General features: G+C 44.2%; 1 protein-coding gene across 1 annotated transcript in view; it reads right to left on the bottom strand.

Moving 5' to 3' along the window:
- Positions 1 to 2,291: 2,291 nt before the first annotated feature.
- PROM1 (prominin 1) overlaps positions 2,292 to 22,697 on the bottom strand; it is a 128,754-nt gene continuing 108,348 nt past the window's right edge. Inside the window, exons 19-26 of the mRNA XM_066574636.1 lie at positions 16,605 to 16,658; positions 14,850 to 14,930; positions 14,201 to 14,269; positions 11,676 to 11,768; positions 9,797 to 9,912; positions 6,501 to 6,524; positions 6,038 to 6,106; positions 2,292 to 2,361 (exon numbers count right to left, since the gene is read on the bottom strand). Coding sequence (XP_066430733.1) covers positions 2,292 to 2,361; positions 6,038 to 6,106; positions 6,501 to 6,524; positions 9,797 to 9,912; positions 11,676 to 11,768; positions 14,201 to 14,269; positions 14,850 to 14,930; positions 16,605 to 16,658 — 576 coding nt within the window. The remainder of the gene's footprint in view (positions 2,362 to 6,037; positions 6,107 to 6,500; positions 6,525 to 9,796; positions 9,913 to 11,675; positions 11,769 to 14,200; positions 14,270 to 14,849; positions 14,931 to 16,604; positions 16,659 to 22,697) is intronic.

Below are 22,697 nucleotides of genomic sequence, written 5' to 3'. Positions count from 1 at the left end.
ATTGAAGGCCCAGTTCCAATTTAATTATTCAGGAATAGAGATAAGTGAGTATACTCGCTAAGGCACATTACTCGAGCGAGTAGTGCCTTAGCCGAGTATCTCCCCGCTCGTCTCTAAAGATTCGGGGACCGGCGCGGGTGCAGGTGAGTTGCGGGGGGGAGAGAGGGAGAGAGGGAGATCTCCCCTCCATTCCTCCCCGCTCTTCCCCGCTGCTCCCCACCCCCTGCCGGCCCCCGAATCTTTAGAGATGAGCGGTGAGATACTCGGCTAAGGCACTACTCGCTCAAGTAATATGCCTTAGCGAGTATACTCACTCATCTCTATTCAGGAACATTTACTCTGTGTAATTTTATTTTTGGAGATTAACCCTACACAAAGTTTGCTCTATAACAAAGTTTACATGAATCACTTACAACTGATCACTTTTTGATAATCAAATTAAATACCTTATCACGGCATAGGCTTCAGCTACACTTTAGGGTTCCTTTAGGCGGTGCGGTCAAATCTAAGGTTTTGTTGCGATTATTATTATTATAACAAAATTTTAACTAAGAAATTTTACTGCACTTTTGGCAAAATAACGCCATTTGACCACACTGTGTAAACGTACCCTTATGCCTATAATGTGTTCTTAGTACTTGAGTCACGGTTACATTTTAAAGCTCTTTAGACCCTCAAAATCTACATCATTTTAATATTTTTATGCCCAAGTAGGTTTAAAAGATATTTTAATAGATTTTTTAATATTACAAACAATGGTAAATTATGGATTTGTTTTTTTTTATGTTTTCAATACCAGGTGATAAAAAAAAAATCACCCGAAACTTCATTAGAGGACATTTCCATACTTGCATGATTTTCCATCTTGGACCCTGAAGTAGTGACTGGGTATTTAATATATACTTCTGTTACTCAAAACATTCATTCATTTACATAAGTCCACATAGTGGACCATGGATTGTGAAATAAGAAGTCTGCAGGCAGGGGTGGGCAGAGAAATCATAGGGCTCCAAACAAAACTACTTAGGTTTTCTACCAAATATAGTAATTTATCAAAAGGGTAATACCCATCACCATTTCACAGTATACTGTATGTTTACAGGGATCAGGCATCAGTTCTGATACACAGTTCCTTTTATTTACCCAGCCATTGTTAAATTATATAATTTTGGCTCCATGCTGTCACCACTAGGGAAAAGAACTGCACTGTATATTGATATACACAGCTAGTACAGCACGTAATGGAGCTATAAAAATATGTATGCTGTGAACTTCCACGAATGGTGGAGTTTAAAGATGAGCGAGTGTAATCACTAAGGCTACTCGAGCGAGTGGTGCCTTATGAGAGTACCTGCCCGCTCGTCTCAAAAGATTCGGGTGACGGCGGGGGGGAGCGGTGAGTTGTGGGAGTGAGCAGGGGGAGAGAGTGAGAGAGAGAGATCTCCCGCCCCCCCCTGTTCCTCCCCGCTCTCCCACGCTGCTCCCTGCCCCCCCCCCCCCCCCCCCGCCAGCACCCGAATCTTTTGGGACGAGCGGGCAGGTACTCGCAAAAGGCACTACTCGCTCTAAAGTACTACACAGTTATAATTGACCCATCTAGTTGCATGCTGTTTGAAACTGCTAGAACAGATAGCAGACGCAGGATGATACCTGATCTGTGCAATTTTGTTCAATATTTGGTGTAACTAAACTTTTAAAAAACTTCTGATATGTCATAGTGAAATGTCAAACGTTTTGATAGGTGGGGGTTCAGTTGCTGAGACCCTCACTGATTGCTAAAGTGAGGTGGCAGAGTGCTCATCTGAGCACTGTGCCAGTTCTGCTATTTTGGGCTCTGCTCAGAGTTGTGTACAGGCTCAATATAAAAAGTCTGAAAGTCCATACTGCTGATTATAGCCGAAGAGGCAAATTACTCGGCTGAGAGCTTTGGCCGCTTCATTTTAGTAATCATGGCGGTCTTAGAACTCCCACCAATCTAAACTTCTGACATGTCAAAAGTTTTAGTTCCATTTTAAGTTAAAACATACATTGTGTTTTATTCCTTTTCGCTATGAACACACATTTTATAACAATAGGAAACATTTTGGTTTACTTCATTGAATTAAGACAGTTGTGAAGAATTATGTGAATTAGAAAAATTACAAAGTTGTGAAGAAACGAGTTAATAGAAATTTAGAGGACTTATTAACAAGAAAAGATAGAGGCAAAAGCTGGAGCCATGGTGAACAAGAGTCAAGCTACAGAGAACACATAGGATACCTCCGCAATCTCAAACAACTGGATAGGTTTCATCAATCATCTTGACGTGGTGGCGGGGCAGAAGCTCGAGGGAATCTACTCACACTTTCAAATGAAGATAAGCTATTCAAGTAGGAAATTCAAGGAACGTAGTATCAAAAAACAGATGTCACTAGGTGCAAGCCAGCATTTATTTAGGAAATTAAACATTGTTTTAAGCTGTAAAATTTGAAACCTTTACATACTGCACAAAAGCTAGCACAGCAAGACGCCTGGCAAAGCAAAACGATGATATAGGGGGGAGCCAAAGGCACATGTTAAAGGGGGCTGTCTGCTTTAGAAAACGGATTTTAAACAACTGATTAAGAGATTCTGAATTAATAGCAGGTCCCCCATTCCTCCAATAGGAATTATCCAAAACTGACAACCCCTTTAACAAACACAAATAAGACTTACAAAACATAACCCGCTAATTAACAAAATAAAGGCTTTTCAAAACCCCCAATGTACTGTCTGGATGCAACACTTAAGGATTGTGGCTATACACAGTTTTAGGTTTCTACCCCATTAAAATGCATTGTTATAGGTGCAGAGGAGCTGGATATATCATTAACCTTCCTCTCTTCTTGCACTCCATAACTACCATATATACTCGTGTATAAGCCGGCTTTTTCAGCACATTTTTTATGTTGAAAAAGCCCCCCCTGGCTTATACTTGACTGCTGGCAGCCCCATTGAAAGCAATAGTCTGCCGGCAACCCCTGCAGTGATTTTTGGGGAAGGGCTTTAAATATAAGCCCACAGTGATGAGAAAAGGGGAATGGCTGAGCGCTGCTTGTGATTGGCTGAGCTCTGTGACCAATCACAGGCAGCAGTCAGCTGTTATTCAATGAATGGCTGAACGTTGCCTGTGATTGGCTGAGTAGTCAGCCAAATCAGACGCAGCCATTTTAGCAGGTGGGGATTTTAAATCCCCGCCTGCTGAAAGAACTTCATTACAGTGACAGGACCCAAGTGACTAGATGCACCTGAGCCCTGGCAGCAGCGGAGAGGTAAGTATAGTTTTTTTTTTTTACTACAACTAGGGATGATTTTCAGGGAAGGGCTTATATTTAAAGCCCTTCCCCAAAAATCACTGTGGGGGGGTGCCGGCTTATACTCGAGTCAATAAGTTTTCCCTTTTTTTGTGGTAAAATTAGGTGCCTTGGCTTATATTCAGGTTGGCTTATACTTGAGTATATACGGTATTTAAATTAACATAATGCAACAGGTCAGCATTTCTGGAATTCATTAACTGAACCCTGCTAAATCTGCAGTAAGAGCTAGTGTGTTTTAAAAGACAAAATGTATAAATATATGTAAAATCTATTTTATTTAGTCTATATTTAAGTTCTTGGTTGTGGACAATAGACCCACTAACTACTATTGCAGCTCGGCCTCATTTACTTGAATGTGGCTTAAAAGAGGTTTTCCAGGCAAAATGCTAATTATGACCCATCCTCTGGATAGGTCATTAATAATTCATCGGCCAGTTTCCACCGCTTGGGATCCCACTCGATCAGCTGAGCGGGTGACCGATGTTAGCGTGGTTATGCACAGGGGTTAGAGCAGAAGCTGCCGCACAGACTCTGGTGTATAGCCAGTGTTTGTAACTGCAGGTGGAGCCCTCATTGAAATCAATGGGAAAAAATGTTTTATCAATATCCCAGACAACCCCTTTTAAGACTATTCTAAAAAGGCAAACCGCAACATTGAATTCCCCGAACAGCTACTGGGCCACAATATATTCAGAATTCTGTTAAAAGGAGTTGTATCATAATTCACTTTTACGACTTATGCATAGGACATATAACAAAGGTCTGATTGGTGGGGATGTCACCACTGAGACCCCTATCGAACCCAGGAGCAGGGGTCCCATGTCCCCCTTTTCTCGGCACTGTGGGCTAACTGCACCCACCAGCAGTGACATGGAGACTGAATGGAGTGGTGGTTACTCATGTTCAGTACCAGTCCATTCTATTCAGTGGGGCTGACGGGAGTCGACAAGTACAAGCGCATGGCCATTTCCGGCAGTCCCACTGGGAATAAATGTAGTAGCAATGCACATACATGACTCTCGCTGCATTCAATCTCCTTCTCACTATTGGAGGTGCAATGAGCCCACAGTGAGGAAGTGAGGAGGACACTGCCTCCACGTTCTCAGGATCGGTGGGGGTCTCAGCGTTCTCAGGATCGGTGGGGATCTCAGCGGTGAGACATGCTTATATCAGCTATCCTATGGATAGGTGATAAAAGCCAATTGTGGTACAACCCCTCTAATAGGAGTATGGCAATTACCAGATAGCTCTTTCAGAAATTTGTTAACCTTTTCAGCATAGAAGTTTGTAACTATTGACTGATTAGACATGTTTTTAGGAAAAAGAACAACATACAGTATATAATCTTAGGTTTCTAAAATTAGTTAGACACGCAAGGAGAAAAGCAGACTAACAAGCAGCCATTAACTAGACGCTCATGCTTCATTTGTCTGGAACCTACAACAGCCATGCGCTCAATCATCAGACCTGCTTAAAAAAAAAGTATAGTTCAACCAAGCTCATCCCACTTTTCCATCACACCGGTATAGACTCCATTTTAAACTTTTCAAATATCTTAAAAACATGCAAATATTATTAAGGCTTTGTTCACATCTTGTATAATTATGTTTGACATGTAGGATGGGCAAATCTCCCAAGGCACGCAATGAACACGAGGCACCGATGCATAGGTTAGAAAGTTGCATAGGTCACTGGTATGCCACCATTGGATTACAAGAAAAATATGCTTTTTTTTCTAACGTGCAATGTATTTTTTTCTTTAGTGGTGGCCAACTATATAGTAAAGTGCATATATCGACATACCAGATGGATGCCAGGAGGACACTCTTTTGGCATCCATGTGGCATATAGGGATCTATGGTTCTATTTAGAGCATGTGCCAAGTGCATTGTGAACATAGCCTAAAGGGTTTCCAGGCATCTAAATCTTATTTTTTTAAAACATTTTCACTCTCCTTTTAAATCCACCACCGATGGATCCTTTGTCGCTCTTCAATCTTTATTTATACCACTGCGGCAATGACATGTGTTCCAACATGAGACCGTGATAGCCAATTTCTGACTGCAGCACCGTGGCTGCCAAATCATAGCTGCAACAGCATTGGTTGCCTTCGTTCATGGGTTAGGATGACCTGTCACTGCTGTAGTAGTGTACACAAAGGCCAGCGGCAGGACCACGGGGCCATCAAGGATGGTCTACAAAGGAGAGTACAGTTATTTTTGTTCTAATAGATCTACAGCTTGTTTGAAAAGTATTTATTAGCCTGAAAATATCCTTTAAAGGGTTGTTGGACTTATTAAATTTTTATCTAAACAGGTTCCCCATGTGTAAAAGTAACCAAGCACCGAGCTCTGTGATTGGCTGCAGCAGCCTGTAAACTAAACATCACAGGGAGACCTGGAGTGACAGTGCTGGATATAGAGGGGAGCTGGAAGAAGTGAGTACAGTACATGCTTGTTTGTAATTTTCTATCATGGGGAGCGCATTTAGATAAAAATTGAATAAGTTGGAAACCCCTTTAATGAAAAACTAAACCAACTGTCTAGATTAGCAAATGAAATGGAAGAATATGTTACAATATGCCCATGCAACCTGCCCTGGTGACAAGGACAGCCATAGATCATGCAAAAATGAAAAAAAAAACACCATGCATAAAAATGAATTATAAAACCAGAAAGACATGCTCTTTTTCTTTTTTTTACCTGGTCATTATAGGATTGCGTATACCATACAAATACTCATTATGATAACCATTATTACCATTTTCCATACTGTAATAAAACAATTGCATGAAAAAAATAAATTGATGTCTCATGTAAAAAAAAAGGGAAAATAATGGGGAAACTTTAAAATAAAATGTGACATGTAATAATATATTTATGTGATATTATGTGACAGTAACAGGGTAATTAAAAGAGTGCCATGCAATAAAAATCCAAAAATGTATTAAAATATAGAGAGTTTATATTACCATAATCTTACAGCGTGCATATAATTGGAAAATTAGTGATCCTGGTATAAAATACATAGAAATAAGCACAGACTGACACATTAAAAGGTATCACAAAATACAAGATAGCCCCTGTGTAAAGATTGTACAAAAAAAAAAACGAAAAATAAAACAAAAAGAAAAAAAAAAACACAAAAATAGCATAAAAAGCTTACTTTTTCATGGGGACAGTTTCAACACTACAAGATATAAAAAGAGGGAAAATTACTTTAAAATGGCAAAGTTAGTATGTAATAAGTTACTTGTACAAAAAAGTCACAAGCTTGTGTTCTAGTGGGTCACGCAAGGAGTCAGTCCTGATTTTGGTTCGTAGTTTAAGTGCCAGAAGCACCTTTGGAATAATGCAGTGCATTCCTGTAGCACCGGTATTATGCAATGCAATCTATATGAATTGTCTGCATCGGTGAATGCAAGATACAAGAGGAAATATGGAGAACGTAGAGCGGTAGAGGTTGTCAGAGAGTGGATTAGAACAGAAGAGGCATGATTGGAGGTCCAATGGTAAAAACAGTTATCATAAAGTGAAATGCCAAGTCCCTGAAACAGAAGTACTGGAGATAAGAGAAGAAAAACTAGTTAGGACAGACAGATTTCACCACAGTGAGACAGTACATAGCAAAAAGAAGGAGAAAGGCAAAACCTCAGTGAGACATTTTATCATCCTTCAAGTAAAAAAATTCTTCTTGAAGCTAACAAAGATGGCTAGATTGCCAATCATCACTATGGATATTGGTAGTATGATCGCTACTACTGATGACACATTAAAATGAGGAAGATAAATTCTATAGAGTCTCTAATTTAATCTACTTAGGACATTTTGCAAAGCCCCAAGATTCATTAATAGTACTGATGCATTAACAATGTATATGCCTTATACACAGAAAATAGCCAATTCATATACAAGTAGTCCAAAATGATCAAAGTCAGGGTCTGCTTACACTAATTCAAAGCCAACGAAAGTCTAGGGCATTGTATAGCTACTCTACACCATGCAGATCTAGGACATCATACCCAACAACATTTGAAACATTTGAGACTGCAGTACAAAATGATCCTCAAAAATCACAAATTAAAAGGGTTTCTTGGCAAATATTATTGATGATCTATCCTGGTCTTCAATAGTTGAGCGCTGAGGATCCACCGCTCAGGATCACCGGCAATCAGCAGATTGGCCAGTCCGCTGTCAATGCAGTAAGCCAGACATCTAATTGGCAGCTCCAACCCCAATGTGGAGCCAAAAGTGTAATAGGCAGCTTCACTCCCATTGATTTCAATGGGAATGAAGCGGCTTATTGGACTTCCTCCTCCAACCCGGATGATATCGTCCAGTCCCGCTGCACTGATTGCAAGCCCGAGAAATTCGCTGGAGATCCTGGGTGACAGGTCCTTGACGATCAACTATTGTTGGCCTATCCTAAAGATAGGTCATCAATAGTATTTGCCCCCCCAAAAACTTTAAGATCTCACACTCCATGTGCAACTCCTTCAAAGAGAAGAGAAAATCAGCTAATGTCAAACAATGCTCACCCAGGGGTAAAAGTGCATTTACACTCAAGAGATTGCGCAAAAGATGGCTTTTGAGTGATCATTTTGCATAAAACTACTACTTGGTACTAATGCCTATTAGTACCAATTAGTAGCGTGTGAGCTGCAGGGAGCTGTATTCAGAGAACAGACCACCTGCTGTTCTCTGAATAAATTCCCTTTGTTCTGCCACAGGGCTGACAGCTGAGACAATGTAATCAGCGCTCCCCGGGCAGAACACAACATGCAGTCCTTATCAGCTGTTCTGACGATTTCATGCCGAACGGAAATTTATCGTTCGACAGGTAAGTGAAAGATCAGTACATTTACACTCAACAATTATCGCTCAAAAGATGGCTTTTGAGCGAATTTTGAGCAATAATTGTTGCATCTAAATAGGCCTTTGAGGAAAAAAAAAATCACTGACCTACCCCATGTACATGGCCATGTCAGGAGCTCGGGATCTACCTGGTATCTTTTCAGCACTTTATTTCTGTGCAGTTGAAATCTAATCATTAGGGATTTTTCTTCCTTGACCATTTTAAAAAAATCTTCTATTTGTGCAACAGATTCATAAACTATCTAGACCTTAAAGGATGTCAGGGAACTCCTTAGGAAATAGTTTCTACAAACTACGGATATTTAAAATGTAACTTTGGACAAAAATCTGAAAACTCAGCTTCAGGTTGCACCAACGCACTGCCAAGTTTCTCAAAACATTTTTCTTACAATTACACCATTCTAAAGATTCTACAGTTTCCTCTACTCAGCCACAGCAGAAGCCTGAGGATGGAGCCAAACAAGAGAGATAGAACAGAGCCGGTCATTACAGGTGTGAATGTGCCCGAGGAACAGGGAAACAATTCAAGACGGTTTTGTCAACCACACACCAAATGTGCAATAAAATCTTTAGTCATCTTGTGATATTTCATAGACAATGACCGACATCAGGGGATGACATCATGAACTAACTCTATGTTATTGCCAAGAAACATTATGATGATATTCAGACTTCAGGGGTAGCCAGAAATTTACAGAAGCAGTTTGGGCACTTTACTGGCTCTCTTTATTCTTTCTGGAGAACTAGCTGATCCCAGCCCACAGGTTGCATCTAACTAGTAATACAACACAATAAGTTGGAAGAAAAGAGTAGCACCTCGTTTATATAAATCTTGGGTTTTTTATAGCGCCAACTTATTCTGCAGCACTTTCAGGTAATTATTACTCATTACCCCCCACCAAGCTGAGTTCTCATTTTACCAACCTCGGAAGGATGGAAGGCTGAGTCAACCTTGAGCCGGCTACCTGAAGCATGCAGGAATTGAACTTGCAACCTTCAGGTTGTAGGCAAGAGCTTACACTCTGCGCCACACGAGGCTCTATATGCTTCAACATTATAGGCAAATCCAGATCTCTTACACAAAAAAACAAAACAAAAAAATACAAAAACATAGAATAGCAAGACGATGGATGCAGATGGGTTTCTTTTTTTTTTTTGTCCAGTGGTTTACATAATACATGTTCATGTGGTGGAGTTTAAAAAGGGTTATTCCAAGATTTAAAGTTATCCCTCTACACATTTAACCATCTGATTGCTGGAGGTCCCATGTCCCCTTGAGCATTTGCACTACTGCTCCATTACTCTCTACGGGACTGCCAAAGAGAAGCCAAGTACAGCACTCAGTAGTCACATAGAGATGAGTGGAGCGGCAGTGCACATGCTCAACCGCTGCTCTATTCACGTGGGAGACATGGGACCCCTTTCGTTGTTATCAATGGGGGTCCCATCAGTTGTTCCTCCACTGATCAAACAGTTTATCCCCTATCCTCTGGCTAGAGGATCATTCTTAATCTTAAAACAACCCCTTTACTGTAAATGTAATTAAAACACAGACCAATAATATCCTCCAATAAAAGGTCCACTTACTCATCATAAACATCTTCTGTCTCCATTCTACGATAGAACTTTGCTAACTTGATAGCAAAAATAATAGCAGGGATTAAAAATACTGTAGCGCCTCCCAAACCGAACCAGAAGGAATTCTAAGGGGAAAAAAAAGAAAAAAAAATCACTTTCCCAATTCATAAAATTCACATATTGTTAAGGAACACGAAGTAGAACTTATATGCTGTGTTATGTCTAGTACACAGGCAGGACCCGGAGCAGGATAAGAATTTAAACAACCACCAGAGAATCAGTGTTTCATGCTCTACGCCCCTTAGGCCCTGTACCAGCTATAAAGTGGGAGCCGGTTTGCCTGGAGTGTTCCTTTAAAACAGATCAGCAATTTCAGATAGATGGCTTTTCAGAATAAGCTGCCATTACGCAGGCAGTAGCACCCATTCCTAGCTAGTATTTCACTTTGCATTCTGCATTTTTCACCAGTATTCTTTTCTGCATGTGTCTGTAATTTCCAGTTCTCTCTGGCATCTGTATGAGTCACTCTCCTCTGTTACTGCCTCCTATCCCTTCCTCTCTATAGACTTCTATTGGCAGCACGAGTCATTTCCTGTGTTCTGTCTGGTTAGCTCTGTTACTAGAGACGGATTTCAATTGACAACAAAAGCTGACAGTAAATTAGGAGGAAGTGAAGCCCTTGGGGTCAGCACTTTGGAGTGATTTTATAGCACAAAAACATCATTTTAGGTAAATAAACTTGTGCACTTTTGCTACTTATTATATTGCCCATCATATTAAAACAAGCTGTTTCAAAGTGCAGTGAAAATTTAAAGGGAATTTGTCACCTACTTTTAACCCTCTATGCTAAGCTAAGTAGGTGACCTGTTTCGTCCGGGATTGCAAGTCTTATACTTACCTTCCCCATTGTTCTTCCAATGTGAGCAGTGAAAGCCTTCCCTGCAGTGCATTGAGCGGCGCACTAAGTAGTCCACCCATTATAATATTAAAACGGGCGGAATACTTAGCGCACTACCCAATGCACTGCAGCTTTCGGTGCTCACATTGGGGGAATGATGGGGAAGGTAAGTGTAACACTTACATCCCCGGGCTGCATGGGTCACCTACTTTTAGCCCAAGAGCTCAGCTTATAGGGCTAAAAGTAGGTGACGGATTTGGTTTTACGTTTTTTTTATATTTAATGAACACAATATAATGTGTCTCTTGTTAGCAGAGTATTCACATTCACTAGCTGGTTCAGATCATGCAGTCTGAATACTTTGTGCACCGTTGTGTCTTTATCACATCACCTGTCCCCATAGAGTATAGAGGGTGAAAAAAAAAAGCTACAATTCATCTACATCCCATTGTGTGATGCCCTGAGCCTATTGTTTTCTGCTTCCACATAATCAACATAGTCTGGGCAGCTGATGCTGATACATTGCATATTCTATAAGAGGCCACATTTCCAATAGGATAGAATGGCTCAGTTTTGGGCTGTGTTTCTCAAAGGAAGTAATAACTCCAGTACATCTCACAAGAGAAACAAAATCCTGGATGTTAGGGGTAGATAATTCTATGTGCACAGTATATGCCCCCGGTTCCACTTTAAATGTACTATACAATAACTGCAACTCACATTTCCTATTAACCCTTTGCAATCCAACTTTGGATTCAGGGTTTCTTAGGGGCTTTCTCTTTCTGTAATTATACAATGGCACCATCTGCTGGCTAGAGCCAGTACTGCAGTATGTGACATGCTGGAGAGGCCCCCGACAACAGAGCAGCCAGTAATATACAGTAAGAATACCCTGCCGGACATCTTCCAACATCTGAGCTGTACAGGTTTCAATCAGAATGTTGGAAGACGTCAGACAATGGATTGGATGTGAAAGAGGAAATTTCTTACCACTGAATCTATTATATAGCTGCATAAAAAGACATCTACTGCAGTATCTACAACGTTCGCAATAGGTTTACATCCTGCAACATCCAGGGCGATCTGAAAAGACAAGATCAGAAAGATAGGGAAGGTCAGCCACAGGGAATACATTTCTTACAGTAACAAAAAGTGAATGGTGTGTCAGAAACATCACCTGTTTTAATCCTGCATACTGACTGTTTCCATTCACAGTACAATTAGAGCTCTTATTAAAGGGACTGTCCGGTTGCTTGATTGTTTATTCTAAAGCATAGCTTACAATGTGTTAAAATAACAAAAGCAGCAGTACTTATCCGTCCTCTGCCCCTGTGCTGCAGCCGTCCTGGTCTTTGTATAGGAATGGTTGCCACCTGACCGCTGCAGCCAATCAGAAGTCTTAGTGATGAGGTGCTGTTCTCCTGGCATCATGTCTCTCAGCATCTGAGTGGTGATGCCTTGGGAACAGCACCTGACTGCTATGGCCTCCGGTTGGCTGCAGTGGTCAGGTGGTATCTGTTTCACAACAAAGATCGGGAGGATCATAGAATTGCAGTGCTGGATCACTGGTGCAGAGGACGGGTAAGTACCACAGCTTTTGTTATATTAATAAATTGGAAGTTATGAAGTAAATTATGCAATTTTTAAAAAAAGTATAAGTATCATATTGTTACCACTCTTTGTTAATCTTCTTGCAGTTGTGTCTTAATAAAGTTTTATTTATCCCCTCCCAAAAAATTGTCCACCAACTTTACAACCCCTTTAAGTAAACTACAGAAATTAGGTAAATAAACTGATTTTTTTTTATAAGCATCCAAGTTACAGAAATTTGCAAATTGTGATTAACTTTTGCTTTTGAACCAGGCAGACAATTCTTTACATAATATGGTAATTTCTCCTTTTTTTATTTTTTTCTGTGTGATTTTTATAGCTTTTTATGCTGTCATATTTAGAAGATGCCCTATAGTTAAACTTATTTTATTATTAAAATGGATCGCTGTAGTTAAGGGTTGGATGTGACAGCCTGCAAACAAAATGGGGCAGGAAGAAGTTAGAGGCCTGGATGGGAATACCACTTTAAATGCTGAAAGACATTGCTTACAACATATAACATAGTAAAACGTGGTGCCGCGCTGCTAGGGTCAAAAAGTAGCACTAGTACATGATAGTGTGGTTCAATAGGTTTTATTCTTAATGCTACGCATTTCGGCACTGGTACAAACGTGCCTTTGTCAAGCATAAATATAAAATAGAACAATTACATGTATTTAAATAAAAAAACTTACATGTAGGCGTCCATCATGTGCCCCAGTCAGGCGTCTACATGTAAGTTTTTTATTTAAATACATGTAATTGTTCTATTTTATATTTATGCTTAACAAAGGCACTGTGTACGAGTGCCGAAATGCGTAGCATTAAGAATAAAACCTATTGAACCGCACTATCATGTACTAGTGCTACTTCTGGACCCTAGCAGCATGGCACCATGTTTTACTATGAGTTATATATTCAGTGAGCACCTGTTATCAGATCGCTCATCGGCTCCGGACAATTCTCCAGACAGCACTGCATCGGGGACAAAAGACACCTTTATACGCCAACCAGGACGAAGGGTGCCGGTGGGATATCCCTTCCCAGGGTTAACCCACCGAGCGCTGGGTGAGTAAACTTTCACTATTCGATTCTGTATTTGCACTATCTAAATCTACAGGGTGCATTTTTCTTTATATATTTCTTCTCATTGGTTACAATGCATGTTCTCTAGCCTTCAAAGTAAAATTTTAGCAAACGATCCCTTGCAGCCTGTCCTGGGTGAGAGATTCTGATATTGTACAACATTTCCTATTCTGTCCTTGGGTTTGCAAAATAATGTTCTCTACTTTCCAAAAATCTTACAAAATTCACGAGCCCTTGCTGCCCCCCCTTTAAGAGATGAGCGAGCGTACTCGCTAAGACAAACTACTCGAGTGAGTAGTGCCTTTTGGGAGTACCTGCCCGCTCGTCTCTAAAGATTCAGGTGCCGGAGGGGGTGAGTGGTGAGTTGCGGGAGTGAGCAGGGAGGAGCGGGGGGGGGGGGGGGGGAGTGAGTGAGAGAGAGATCTCCCTCCCCGTTCCTCCCCGCTCTCCCCCGGCGCTTCCTGCCCCCCACCGGCACCCAAATCTTTAGAGACGAGCGGGCAGGTACTCGCATAAGGCAATACTCACTCGAGTAGTTTGCCTTAGCGAGTACGCTCGCTCATCTCTACCCCCTATCCATCGTCAGAAGTGCCCTGCCCAATATTACCAGCATATTTTACTTACTTCTGGCATAGAAGTGAGGGCTTTCTGAGAATTGTTGATCAGTAACCTACTGTATTAATTACAGTATATAACTTTTTTGTTACGAGCTAGGACTCCGCCAATAGTAATAGAATATTGGATGAGACTAATATTTGCATGTTATTGGCAGATAGTTGACAACACAGATTGATTGTACATTCTAAATATTCTACAATAAGTATGTCGTAGCTACTTACGGAATCTTTCACCCACTGCACATACTGAACAAAGTAGCCGATGACTTTCTCCATGAACTTTTTTGATTCCTGAATAAAACATTAATTAATAAAATTAGATATGCATTGCTATGCCTCTTTTGTGCCCCCCCCCCCACTCACCCATAATTTTTTTCTCATAAGGGTATCCCACTGACTTAGGTCTGACTGAATTCAATGAGCCCAAGTGTTTAGCTATAGGGGTGCAAAGACAGCAGTTGCACAGAGACCCTGGTGTTTGAGGTGTCCAGAAGGCACTTCTGCCATGTGAGAAGACACAAGTACCATAAATGACTCATTACAGGACAACCTTTTACAAGTTTTGCACTGGGGCCCAGGAACTTCTCAAAGCTTTGGACTGGCTCTCTGCTCAGTTTTAAGCAGTTGTACCAGAATCACAAGTGTGAAAGTAAGCTAGAATAATTACAGTCCCATAATAGAAAAATAGAGCAGCATAGGAAGTGATCCGACGAGTAAGCAGTTACTCGAAAAGACCGATGCTCTCTCGAGCATCAGCCTTAAACGAGCATGCTCGCTCAATAGCCTTTGAGTATCGCCTAAATTAAGTGAATACTCCAACACAAGTTATTCCCTATCCTGTGGATAAGGGATAGAATTAAAAATGCCTTACCCGCTTAATGACTGCAGAAGCATTGTTATTGATCAGTGTTTGAGCTGCATCAATCGCTGAAATTACATCATGTACCTTTTCCTAGAATTAGAAAAAATTGCATACTCACAGAGAACTTTTTCTTCAGTAGTTTATGATACACATATTAATTCATTCAATCAGCCCAAATCACTTGTAGACCTATGTTTTGTGGCACATTATTTATACACTCCACTTAATCTCCTACTAGGAGATTGCATTATTAGTCACCAGGGTACCTGTAGACTGCCATGTGGGACTACTTCAGTGCAGGATTGCTATATAGAAGAATGTCAGGCAGAGACAAATTTCTCCATAGTCTTCAATATGACTGACTACATACCAATATGTTATTTATTGTGATGTGCAATAAATGAACGGAGCACAATTCAAGTCTATCAAAATAATGTTCGGTATATGTATATAATGAAACTCTTGAACATTTTTTAGAACTAGTAAAATGGAGCTACTAGGGGGCGGCAGAGGAGGAGGTCTGTACAATGCAGCTTCAGCCAATAACTACAGAGCAGGAAGTCTGTACAGTGCAGCTACAGCCAATGGTTACAGAGCAGGAAGTGATTAGAGCATATTCGCTAAGAACAATTACTCGATCGAGCATTATCCTTAGCGAGTATCTCCCCGCTCGGGAGAAAAGGTTCGGCTGCCGGCGCGGGTGAGAGGTGAGTTGCGGCAGTGAGCAGGGGGGAGAGAGGGAGAGAGAGATCTCCCCTCCGTTCCTCCCCGCTCTCCCCCGCCGCTGCCCGCCCCCTGCCGGCACCCGAACCTTTTCTTCCAAGCGGGCAGGTACTCGCTAAGGGCAATGCTCGATCGAGTAATTGCCCTTAGCAAGTATGCTCGCTCATCTCTAGAAGTGATGTTAGAAAAGGTGGTATCAATTTCATAGCTTCACCTTCACTGCTCTTTTGTCATTTCATGTGGTATCGGGACTTGGTGTACGGAGCACCTTGGGAATTTGTATTTGAGGAAACAAATGAAAAAGAATTACACCCGTGATGTTGCTGGTTATGGGAATTTGTCCAGCATTTCACTTTAAGAATAACGTATTAATATTGACAATTTATCATATTAATACAGTGTATGCCCTCATGATTTTCTGCCTAAACTCCCTCCTTTGTGGCCTCCCATCTCTTGCGCTCCTCCAATGCATCCTAAACTGTCCTCCTTCATTAATCCACATCTTCCTTCGTTACCCCTCTGTCAAACCCTTTACTGGTTACCCATTGTCCGGACAGGATATACAAGGCTGTTCACAACCTATCCCAATCCATACATCTTTGACCTAATCTCCTGAAAACTCTTCCTCTCCTCTAGTCTGCTTATCACACAATGGTCTCCAAGTTTTCTCATGCACCCCCCTAACCCCCTCATACTCTAACTCACAACCCCAACACATCTGTCACCTTCAATACCTTTAAAAGTAACCTGGAAACCTACCTCATCAAAACAGCCCGAAGCCTACAGTAATCCTGCTGCCTCTGCACTACCATATGGGCACCTTCTACTTTCACCTACGGTCTCTTTCCCCCTTACCTTGAAGATTGTGAGCGTCCATAGGCAGAGCGCTCTCTCACTTGTGAAGTTCATGCTTATTGGACTTGCTTTTTTCTCATGTTATCTACTGAAACTATTTTCATGTATACAGCACCCTGGAATGTCATAATGTCATGTCATAATCCAGAAGATTTAGGAAATACCTTGCAATCATGAATTACATACCTCAATATCGAACGACGTCCTCTCTAGCAACTTAATGCTTTGATTTAAAACACCCTGTAAAACAAAGCATTTCCATTAAAACACTTGATTTGTTGGTTAGTAGCCGAATCACGTTAAGGGCGAGCACCCACTGGCGTTTGCGTTCTCCGCGGGAAAAAAAAGCAGCGTTTTCGCCGCGTTTCTCGCGTTTTTTCCGCGCGTTTTTCGCGGCGTTTTGCGTTAATTTCCATTGACATTCATGGGTGCATTAGGAGAAAAATAGGGACACATATGCAACTGACAGTTCCTATGTTAAAAACGCAAACGCAACGCAAAAAAAATGCCAGTGGACAGGAACACATGTTATCTCTATGCCTGTGCAGGAAAAACGCAAAACGCAGGTAAAAAAACGCCAGTGGGTGCTCGCCCTTACGATGAAGGGTGGTGGTGAATCGTACATATATATATATATAAGCATTAGAGATGAGCGAACGCGTTCGTCCGAGCTTGATATTCGTGCGAATATTAGGGTGTTCGGGATGTTCGTTATTCGTAACGAACACCATGCGGTGTTCTGGTTACTTTCACTTCCTTCCCTGAGACGTTAGCGCGCTTTTCTGGCCAATTGAAAGACAGGGAAGGCATTACAACTTCCCCCTGTGACGTTCAAGCCCTATACCACCCCCCTGCTGTGAGTGGCTGGGGAGATCAGGTGTCACCCGAACATAAAAGTCGGCCCCTCCCGCGGTTCGCCTCAGATGCGGTGTGAGTTAGATGAGGGACAGTGCTGTTTGTACCGGAGCTGCTGTAGGGAAAGAATTGGTAGTTAGTGTAGGCTTCAAGACCCCCCAAAGGTCCTTATTAGGGCCACTGATAGCTGTGTGTTGGCTGCTGTTAGCAGTGGCAAATTTTTTTTTCTCAAAATCGCCTCTGCAGACCGTTGCACCTGGCATTAGGGACAGAAGTGCTGCATAGGCAGGGAGAGTGTTAGGAGTGAGTGTAGCCTTCAAGAACCTCAACGGTCCTTTCTAGGGCCATATTTATCCGTGTGCAGTACTGTCCAGGCTGCTGTTAGCTGTGCTGCATTTTTTTTTTGCTTCTCAAAATCGCCTCTGCAGAGCATTGCACCCTCCATTGATACTGCAGGGAAAGAATTGTATAGGCAGGGCCACAACACAGTTATTATTCATAGAATATACGCAGTGCTGCCTTTTGGTGGAAAAAAACTGAAAACAAATCTATTTGTCCAGCCTCTGTCCGTCCTAAGGGCTGTGGACACGTGTGAGCTGCTTGAACAACATTGCTAAATCAGACGCACCCAGCTACGCTTTACTGCTGGCTTCGCCATTTGCTTTCCTTAATTGGGAAAAAAATACCTGCTCTCCAAGAGTTATAATAACTCTGCTACCCTCACGTTCTGTGACACATAAGCAGGGACACAGCACAGTTATTAAACTTCTCATGTTCATTGAATATACGCAGTGCTGCCTTTTGGTGGAAAAAAACTGAAAACAAATCTATTTGTCCAGCCTCTGTCCGTCCTTACGGGCGGTGGAGACGTGTGAGCTGCTTGAACAACATTGCTAAATCAGACGCACCCAGCTACGCTTTACTGCTGGCTTCGCCATTTGCTTTCCTTAATTGGGAAAAAAATACCTGCTCTCCAAGAGTTATAATAACTCTGCTACCCTCACGTTCTGTGACACATAAGCAGGGACACAGCACAGTTATTAAACTTCTCATGTTCATTGAATATACGCAGTGCTGCCTTTTGGTGGAAAAAAACTGAAAACAAATCTATTTGTCCAGCCTCTGTCCGTCCTAAGGGCGGTGGACACGTGTGAGCTGCTTGAACAACATTGCTAAATCAGACGCACCCAGCTACGCTTTACTGCTGGCTTCGCCATTTGCTTTCCTTAATTGGGAAAAAAATACCTGCTCTCCAAGAGTTATAATAACTCTGCTACCCTCACGTTCTGTGACACATAAGCAGGGACACAGCACAGTTATTAAACTTCTCATGTTCATTGAATATACGCAGTGCTGCCTTTTGGTGGAAAAAAAACTGAAAGCAAATCTATTTGTCCAGCCTCTGTCCGTCCTAAGGGCGGTGGACACGTGTGAGCTGCTTGAACAACATTGCTAAATCAGACGCACCCAGCTACGCTTTACTGCTGGCTTCGCCATTTGCTTTCCTTAATTGGGAAAAAAATACCTGCTCTCCAAGAGTTATAATAACTCTGCTACCTTCACGTTCTGTGACACATTAGCAGGGACACAGCACAGTTATTAAACTTAGATAATTCATTCACTAGAGGCAGTGGGGCCTTTCGTTTTCCAAAAAGGGCAAAAATTATATTTGGCCTGCAGTCTTGCGCCAATTTATTTCCTGCCTGTGAAATCAAATCACTGGTAATACAGCATGCTGAGGGGTAGGGGTAGGCCTAGAGGACGTGGACGCGGACGAGGACGCGGAGGGCCAAGTCAGGGTGTGGGCACAGGCCGAGCTCCTGATCCCGGTGTGCCGCAGCCGACTGCTGCGCGATTAGGAGAGAGGCACGTTTCTGGCGTCCCCACATTCATCGCCCAATTAATGGGTCCACGCGGGAGACGGTTATTAGAAAATGAGCAGTGTGAGCAGGTCCTGTCCTGGATGGCAGAAAGTGCTTCGAGCAACCTATCGTCTACCCGCAGTTCTGCGCCGTCCACTGCTGCCAATCCGAATCCTCTGTCTGCTGCTCCTCCTTCCTCCCAGCCTCCTCACTCCACTACAATAACACCTGCTCAGGAGCGGGAACACTCCCAGGAACTGTTCTCGGGCCCCTGCTTAGATTGGGCAGCAGCGGTTCCTCTCCCACCAGAGGAGTTTATCGTCACTGATGCCCAACCATTCGAAAGTTCCCGGGGTCCGGGGGAAGAGGCTGGGGACTTCCGCCAACTGTCTCAACAACTTTCTGTGGGTGAGGAGGACGATGACGATCAGACACAGTTGTCTTGCAGTGAGGTAGTAGTAAGGGCAGTAAGTCCCAGGGAGTAGCGCACAGAGGATTCGGAGGAAGAGCAGCAGGACGATGAGGTGACTGACCCCACCTGGTGTGCAACGCTTACTCAGGAGGACAGGTCTTCAGAGGGGGAGTCAAGGGCATCAGCAGGGCAGGTTGCAAGAGGCAGTGCAGTGGCCAGGGGTAGAGGCAGGGCCAGACCGAATAATCCACCAAGTGTTTCCCAAAGCGCCCCCTCGCGCCATGCCACCCTGCGGAGGCCGAGGTGCTCTAAGGTCTGGCAGTTTTTCACAGAGACGCCTGACGACCGACGAACAGTGGTGTGCAACCTTTGTCGCGCAAAGCTCAGCCGGGGAGCCAACACCAACAGCCTCACCACCACCACCATGCGCAGACATATGATGGCCAAGCACCCCGCAAGGTGGGACGAAGGCCGTTCACCGCCTCCGGTTTGCACCCCTGCCTCTCCCCCTGTGCCCCAACCTGTCACTGAGATGCAACCCCCCTCTCAGGACACAGGCACTACCGCCTCATGGCCTGCACCCACACCCTCATCTCCGCTGTCCTCGGCCCCATCCAGCAGTGTAGTTCAGCGCACCGTTCAGCCGTCGCTTGCGCAAGTGTTCGAGCGCAAGCGCAAGTACGCCGCCACGCACCCGCACGCTCAAACGTTAACCGTCCGCATAGCAAAATTCATCAGCCTTGAGATGCTGCCGTATAGGGTTGTGGAAACTGAGTCCTTCAAAAGTATCATGGAGGCGGCGACCCCGCGCTACTCAGTTCCCAGTCGCCACTACTTTTCCCGATGTGCCGTCCCAGCCCTGCACGACCACGTCTCCCGCAACATTGTGCGCGCCCTCACCAACGCGGTTACTGCCACGGTCCACTTAACTACGGACACGTGGACAAGCACAGGCGGGCAGGGCCACTACATCTCCCTGACGGCACATTGGGTGAATTTAGTGGAGGCTGGGACAGAGTCAGAGCCTGGGACCGCTCACGTCCTACCCACCCCCAGAATTGCGGGCCCCAGCTCGGTGCTGGTATCTGCGGAGGTGTATGCTTCCTCCACTAAAGCACCCTCCTCCTCCTCCTCTGTCTCGCAATCAAGATGTGTTAGCAGCAGCATGTCGCCAGCAGTCGGTGTCGCGCGGTGTGGCAGCACAGCGGTGGGCAAGCGTCAGCAGGCCGTGCTGAAACTACTCAGCTTAGGAGATAAGAGGCACACGGCCCACGAACTGCTGCAGGGTCTGACACAGCAGACCGACCGCTGGCTTGCGCCGCTCAGCCTCCAACCGGGCATGGTCGTGTGTGACAACGGCCGTAACCTGGTGGCGGCTCTGCAGCTCGGCAGCCTCACGCACGTGCCATGCCTGGCCCATGTCTTTAATTTGGTGGTTCAGCGCTTTCTGAAAAGCTACCCACGCTTGTCAGACCTGCTCGTAAAGGCGCGCCGGCTCTGCGCACATTTCCGCAAGTCCCACACGGACGCTGCCACCCTGCGCACCCTGCAACATCACTTTAAGCTGCCAGTGCACCGACTGCTGTGCGACGTGCCCACACGGTGGAACTCTACGCTCCACATGTTGGCCAGGCTCTATGAACAACGTAGAGCTATAGTCGAATACCAACTCCAACATGGGCGGCGCAGTGGGAGTCAGCCTCCTCAATTCCTTTCAGAAGAGTGGGCCTGGTTGGCAGACATCTGCCATGTCCTTGGTAATTTTGAGGAGTCTACCCAGGTGGTGAGCGGCGATGCTACAATCATTAGCGTCACCATTCCTCTGCTATGCATCTTGAGAAATTCCCTGCAAACCATAAAGGCAGCTGCTTTGCGCTCGGAAACGGGGGCGGGGGAAGACAGTATGCCGCTGGATAGTCAGGGCACCCTCCTGTCTATTTCTCAGCGCATACAGGAGGAGGAGGAGGAGCATGAGGAGGATGAGGAGGAGGGGGAAGAGACAGCTTGGGCCGCTGCTGACGGTACACCGGCTGATTGCCTGTCATCCTTTCAGCGTGTATGGCCTGAGGAGGAGGAGGAGGAGGAGGATCCTGATAGTGATCTTCCTAGTGAAGACAGCCATGTGTTGCGTACAGGTACCCTGGCACACATGGCTGACTTCATGTTAGGATGCCTTTCTCGTGACCCTCGCGTTGCACGCATTCTGGCCACGACGGATTACTGGGTGTACACACTGCTCGATCCACGGTATAAGGAGAACCTGCCCACTCTGATTCCCGAAGAGGAAAGGGGTTCGAGAGTGTTGCTATACCACAGGACCCTTGCGGACAAGCTGATGGTAAAATTCCCAGCCGACAGCGCTAGTGGCAGAAGGCGCAGTACCGAGGGCAAGGTAGCAGGGGATGTGCGTAGATCGAGCAGCATGTACATCCCAGGTAGTGCAACAGTCTTTAAGGGCCTGGCCAGCTTTATGTCTCCCCACCAAGACTGTGTCACCGCTCCCCAGTCACGGCTGAGTCGGTGGGAGCACTGTAAAAGGATGGTGAGGGAGTACGTAGCGGATCGCACGACCATCCTTGGTGACGCCTCTGCCCCCTACAACTACTGGGTGTCGAAGCTGGACATGTGGCCTGAACTAGCGCTGTATGCCCTGGAGGTGCTTGCTTGTCCTGCGGCTAGCGTCTTGTCGAAGAGGGTGTTTAGTGCGGCTGGGGGAATCATCACAGATAAGCGTAGCCGCTTGTCAACCGACAGTGCCGACAGGCTAACACTCATCAAGATGAACAAAGGCTGGATTTCCCCAGACTTCTGTTCTCCACCAGCGGACAGCAGCGATACGTAAGCAATACGTAGGCTGCACCCGCGGATGGAAGCTACGTTCTCTCTCACCATCCAAAACGGGGACATTTCTGCTTCATCAATCTGTGTCTAATATTTCTCCTCCTCCTCCTCCTGCTCCTCCTCCTGAAACCTCACGTAATCACGCTGAACGGGCAATTTTTCTTAGGGCCACAAGGCTCACTCAAATAATTTTTCAGAACAATTTTTATAAGTTTCAATACGCTTAAAAGCATTGGAACTTTAACTTGAACCAATTTTTCGTTACACTGGGCTGCCTCCAGGCCTAGTTACCACTTAAGCCACATTAAC

This window comes from Eleutherodactylus coqui, chromosome 7 (assembly GCF_035609145.1).
Source record: "Eleutherodactylus coqui strain aEleCoq1 chromosome 7, aEleCoq1.hap1, whole genome shotgun sequence".
NCBI lineage: Eukaryota > Metazoa > Chordata > Amphibia > Anura > Eleutherodactylidae > Eleutherodactylus > Eleutherodactylus coqui.
The sequence above is the reverse complement of the archived record's forward strand: the minus strand, read 5'-3'. Positions and strand labels throughout refer to the sequence as shown.